This window comes from Eschrichtius robustus, chromosome 7 (genome assembly GCF_028021215.1).
Source record: "Eschrichtius robustus isolate mEscRob2 chromosome 7, mEscRob2.pri, whole genome shotgun sequence".
NCBI classification, from domain to species: Eukaryota; Metazoa; Chordata; class Mammalia; order Artiodactyla; family Eschrichtiidae; genus Eschrichtius; species Eschrichtius robustus.
In genome coordinates this window covers 135,225,931-135,231,930 of record NC_090830.1, presented here as the reverse complement: position 1 = coordinate 135,231,930, position 6,000 = coordinate 135,225,931, and the positions used below count along the sequence as shown (strand labels likewise).

Here is a 6,000-nt window from a genome sequence, read left to right as displayed (position 1 = left end):
GGCTTTTTGTCATGCCTTGAGGCACAGCTCACGACAAGCAGGGCAGAAAGGCGGGGGCCGGGGGGCGCGGGGGAGAGTGAGAAGTGCGGTGGGTGTGATTCTCAGACAGACAGACAGCAAGCGGCGCCCAGCGCCGTGGGACTGAAGCTCTGATAACTGGTTTTGCCGGACCCAAGGCCCGGGCGAACTGGACCGCTGGCCTTTACATCTTTTCTCATCTGGCCAAGATGGCACGACACAGCCTTGGATAAATGCATTTTTAAGTATTACTATATCGTCACTGACTACTCCAGTGTGTTTTAGACTTGGACTCAGGTTGTAAAGTCTTCTTTGATCTTTAAAAGGTAAAGATAAACCACGTGGGTTGAGACTGAGGACTACAGAATTCCCTATTTACACTGTATCTTCACAAACAGCTTGCTTTCAAAAAACCGCCACTGCTCAGGGCTGTAAAGTCAGTGTCAGGAAAATGTATTTTCCACCGATTTCTGAGTCCTCGACTGTTTTCTAACGAAGTTGTGGTTAGTATCTTGCATAAATAAACACACTTGTCATATTAAGATTTTTAACATTTAGAGGTGCTGACTGTGTGAAATGAAATGATATGAATCTAATGAAAAATTAAAATATTTTTACTGATATTAGCAGAAATATATATTTTATGGAATATTATTTGACCTTAATACATTATTCCAGTTTTTAAAAGGGGTATTTAAGATTTAATAACTTTACAGCAGGTGGCCTTTAAAGCATAACAAAATATATACAAAGAAATTAGGAGGATATTAATGTCAACTATGAAATAAATTAACATGACTTTTACAAAATATACTGACCATTAAATTAAAAAATATTTTAAGGCAGGAATTTTCATTTGAAATTAGCATAATCAGAAAATATATCAATAAAATCTTGTACCACTTTGTAGCAGAATTCATACTGTTCCTGAAAAAGAAAAACAAGAACACATTAAAATAATATGAAAAAAAATTTTGCCTAATTTAATTAGGAGAAACTTTAAAGAGAAGATAGAAAAAAGTCTGACCAGTTATTGAAATACTGTGTATCCTACTGCGTATCAGCTTCTGTTATATAATTTAGTTTTTAGGCACATGAACATTTCCAAATAAAGCTGTTTTTCTACATAGAAAATGTCAGTGTTCAGTTTCAACTTGAGCTTAGTGTATTTTGGACAGTCTGAGTGAGAGATCTTTAGTTTTCATATTTAAACTTAAAAACAACCACTTTTGAACTGAAAAAAAATGAGCATACTTAACATCAAACTTCATAATGTAATGAAAATAATCTATAGAAGTTAAATAAGATAGAAGTATAGATTATTTTTAAGCCTAAATTTACACTGTAAAAGGGCATTGCTTTATATCAATTTCACTAGAATTTAAAAGAGAAATGCGTTACATATGTATAAAGCTGTTAACTTATTAGAACACTTGGACATCATCTGACTCCTGACCTCCCAGTGGCTCTTGGAGGCGGTGAGACTAGAGCCAGGTGGTGGGTTAACAGCGGACCAGAAAGCGGGTTGTGTGACAGGGCCCATAACGGGCACTCAAAAGAGGAAATGAAAGGGATGGGGAAAATGGCCACGGCAGGGCTTTCTTAGTGAGCCTACTGTGCGTCTTGGAAAACCACGCGTGCACAACGGTCAGCAGGCAGGTTCAAGTAACAACAGCTACCCTAAAAGGGTCTGGTTCCTTGCAGACCCTGGTCATTTGCTGGCCCAGTGAACATGGGAGCTGGGGAAGCAGGGGGACCAAGGGCGGCTCCCCGGCCCCCTCCCTCTTCTTTCCCAACACCTTGGGTTCAGCCTCTTCTCTAAATTCCCGTTGAACAAAAATCTACAGGCTTTTGGGTTGGAAGAGGCCAAGCGTTAGCCTGTCTGGCTGTTCCGGAATCTCAGTCCAGCCATCATGGGAAGGAGCTGGGCTTTCCAGGGGACGAAAAGATGAGGCAGAAAACTGCTGTCCTGAGGTTGCAGGGACATTGTCAGGAGAGCCAAGAATGGACGGTAGGGGTCCTCCCTTCCAGCTACTAAGATTCCCACCCGATCACCCAGCGCCCCCCGGAAGGGAAAGGAAAGTGCCTGAGTTGGGATCCAGTTAGCACAGAGAATGAGTGGGCCGGGCCGGGAGGGCAAGTGCTAAAATAAGAAGCCTTGGGGAAAACGACGGGTTATAACAGCCTTTAAAACTGACCTTGCTGTTGCAGAACAATCACCAAATTTGGTGAAGAGGCATCTCTTCTGAAAACCAGAAAGTGCGTGTTTTCACCACGAAATGAAAGAGAATGTAAGAAGGAACTGTGCATTGCATGGACTCCTTAAGTAAGGCCCCTGGGCAGCGTCTGGAGGCTGAGTGAGATCCAGCCAAGGAAAAGAGTCCAAACGAACAGTGGGAGATAGATGACAGGAATCAGGACTGTAAATGTCAGTGCTACTTTTGAACTTGGTACATATTTAAATGTACACTGGAATCTGGAGGAACAGTTCACTTCGACATAACGGTTGCTATCATCTGTGCCTCTCTGTCCAAGGGGTCTTATCATCTGAAGTCATGGGTGTGCCCCTCCTCACGTGTCCTGCCCGCGGGACAGACACCAGCCAGATGCAAGGGAAGAAGGGGGTCTGTAGAGCTTCACTGTGAGCTGACTGAAACCTTTAGCTCTTTTTCTTGGAAACTTGACCTCCCTCCTTCCCCGGGGACTTGAACTCCGTCAACGAAACATACATCAAATTCAACACGAGACCATTCTCGATTCCTCCGGAAACGGTTTCTTACCAGGGTTTGCACCATATGTGGCCTCTGAAGTCGTAAACTCTTCACAGCTTGGAATACGTCTAGAAGTCCCTCAGCTTTGACCCGTTCCAGAATGTTGCTGAGTGCTATGAAAGTCCCTGTACGCCCAGCTCCAGCACTGCAGAGAAAACGTGCTGGATGAGATACTCCAACTCACCCACGGGCATGAGAATCCCACCGCCTCCGTCAAGCCCTACACGTCAGTACTGGAACGATCGGAGCTTGGGTTTTTAATGATCATTTATAGGTAGCTTAGCTTTGGACTAACAGTCAGCAAACATAAAATTCCTAAAACACTTGCCTAATTACAGCATGAGTTGAATCAGGACCGGTTACAAGTTTTTAAGCTGGTGGAACCATTTCCCTTCTTCCTTGTGTAGACCAGACCTAATGGAGGCGGGCTTGGCTGGCCTCTTCCAGGGAGCCCTCTGGGGATGCACGGCTGCCCTCTGGGCCCTGGAATCCCACCCGTGGACTGACCCTATGGCTGTTCTCCCTGCGTCTGCCTTCCCACAGGTGGGATGACCTTGTGGGTCTCCTTCACCTTTGCATCCCTGGTGCCCAACACGTGTTAAGGGCAGTCGGGGTTTGCGGAGGTGGAACAAGAAGGAACTCAAAACGACATCTACAAAGGCACCAGGGACAGAAAACCGAGGCGTGTGCTCCCCCTGCTGGCCAGGCCGGAAGTGCGCCAGGCGGGTCCCAGACAAGGAAAGAGGCCCAAACCCTTCACGCTGGGTGTTATTAGCTACAAGGCGAAGTGGGTCGGTGCCAATGGCAGTCGCAAAAAAATGGGAGCCACACATGTAGACAAAGGAACAGAAGTGCAGCTTTGGAGGCAAATCAGCACCCCCAAGATTAAACTCCCCAAACGCGAGGGAAGAGCTTTGCAAGGGTGGTCAAGGTTCCTGCCAGCAGCGGGGCCTGGCCCAGAAAAAAGGTGAGCTGGCACGTCTCCAGATTCAGCCGGATTCACCCTCTACCCTCGTAATGCTGTCTTTCAAAGTCTTTGCTGGGGGCGCCCAGCTGTGTCCAGGGGTCCCCCCAGTGTGTCCCTCTGCCCTTGGGCCTAACTCGGGAGCCGGGCTGAGAGGGAGGGCGTGGAGCTGCGGGCCCTCCTTATGGACCCCAGCCTGGACATCCGTGAGAAGCTCAAGAAGAGCCTCCTGCTGTGCTGGGTGGGCAAACCAGCCAGAGTCAGACAGTCTTTCAAAACGAAGACGACTCAAGTTCAGGGTTTGTCTGAGCGGTGCTTGGCAATTTTTTTTTTTTTTGACAACTTAAAAAGCACAAAGAAATGTGTGTTTGAGGCATTTCCTGACTCCTTCTGCCCCAATGCTTCTGCGTGTATGGTGAGATGACACCTATGCATTTGCCTTATGTTATGTGCGAAGGGGAAGGTGAAGGATACCGTCCAGGGAAATGGTGCTGCTGGGAGCAGTGAACTGGGCGTGGGGTCTGCGTTCGTCCCAGCAGGAGGGGTGCCCGGGCCCCCAGGGGCGGCTCACCTGCAGTGCACCGTGATGGGGTGGTTGCCCGTCTGCTGCTGTTGCTTCTGCACGGCCGCAATGAGGTCGATCATGCCTTTGCCCTCGGCGGGGATCCCGATCTCCGGCCAGCCGTGGAAGTGGAACTGTCGCACGACCCGGGTCTGCTCCTCCTGGCGGGCCAGGGGCTGCCGGGCGGGAAGGGCGCCTCAGTGCTGCCCCACCGCAGGCCCCCCTGCCCTCCCGGGGACTCGGGCCATGGTGTCTGGCGGCCAGCAGAGCTCCCAACTGGCTGGCCTCCCGGTCAGGGTGTTTGTAGGCCGTGGTCACCCTGAAGCAGAAGGCCAGCAGTGCTTCCTTCTGGGTGGGGATCAGGACACTCAGAGGATGTGCCCCCGAGTCCCCAGGGCCCACCAGACCCCTTTATGGGATCCTTGGCAGTTTTGCTTGAGCTAACAGGAACCATCCCTTTTTTTTAAGAAGCCAGGACCCTATACGTCCCTTCAAGGCTGCAGATGGGCAGTTTCTGAGTCTAGCGGCCCTGGGTCGTCCGGTGACCCGCGTGGAGGAGAACAAGTCTTTGGGCAAAGCTGGGTTCCACTGTTCTGACCGCCTTGAGCTCAGAATCAAATCCCATAGGTGGGTCATCTTACCCCCAGTTGACACACAGCGTCCCCTTTCTTGCCAGGGAGCAGTGCCCAAGACCCGGTGGGGAGGGGGGATGGCAGAGAGGCCCAGAGAGGCCTCTGCGGCTTCATCCATTCACTCCTCCTGCTCTGGGCCATGGTCATTGCTCCTGGGGAGCGGGTGGCGGTGGGACGCCTCTCGGGGTTGGCCACTTTGCCCCGCCATCCCCGTGCTCCAGCAAGGAGGCAGGGGACCACAGAGGTCAAACCTCATGGGAGATCGGCCACTTGATAACCCAGCATCCTACTGTCCTCACTGACCGTCGATACTAAGCTAACATGGGGCTCCGGAAAAGCCTGAAGGAGCAGGACATTCTGGCACAATGACAAGCAGACCGCGAGTGATGTCCACAAGAGATGAAAGGGCTTTGGCAACAATACCTGATTGAAAGTGACCAGGAAGTCTCGTATACTGATGGCTTCAGAAAGGGTATCGCTCTTTATTTCGATCGTTATTTCTCCATGAGTCACTGAGCCCTCTGTCGGCCAATACTGGTAGCATTTATCCTTGGGGGATAACAGAAAAAAAATTTGCTGCTAGCAGTTTTGACGATATGATGCAGAATTGCTCTCAAAACATTTACCGTATTTCGCCTGACCAAGAAAATAACCTATAGACACGAATATGAATGCTACCAGTGCCTGTTGACCAAAGGAACAGAGCAGAGTCCAGAAACAGACATGCGTGTATTTGCAACTTTGATACAGAACAGAAGTGACATGACACAGAGGAGAGACTAGTCAGTAAATGGAGCTGGGAAATCAGTTCTCCATATGGGAAAAGGGAACTGGATCCTTGACTCACACCCTACCTGGGCTGATATGAATGCCCCAGCCCCTCCTGGATTTGGGCAGCGTAGAACTTGCCCTACCATATATGGTAGCCTTGAACCTTAATAAAAACAAACCAAGACAGGGTCAGACTTAACGTCAAAAACAAAACTGTGAAAGCCTTAGAAGAAGAAAATACCTTTTCATTTTGGGGTACAGGTTTAACAAACAAGAGCCCCA

General features: G+C 49.2%; 1 protein-coding gene across 3 annotated transcripts in view; it reads right to left on the bottom strand.

Moving 5' to 3' along the window:
- Window positions 1-812: 812 nt before the first annotated feature.
- The window catches only part of PTPRE (protein tyrosine phosphatase receptor type E), a 41,962-nt gene continuing 36,774 nt past the window's right edge, over window positions 813-6,000 (bottom strand). For all 3 annotated transcript variants that reach the window (XM_068549085.1, XM_068549086.1, XM_068549087.1), the window contains 4 exons: window positions 5,371-5,496; window positions 4,325-4,491; window positions 2,799-2,934; window positions 813-945 (listed from right to left, as the gene is read on the bottom strand). In XM_068549085.1, the coding sequence (XP_068405186.1) occupies window positions 871-945; window positions 2,799-2,934; window positions 4,325-4,491; window positions 5,371-5,496 (504 nt within the window). In that variant the 3' untranslated portion in view covers window positions 813-870. The remainder of the gene's footprint in view (window positions 946-2,798; window positions 2,935-4,324; window positions 4,492-5,370; window positions 5,497-6,000) is intronic.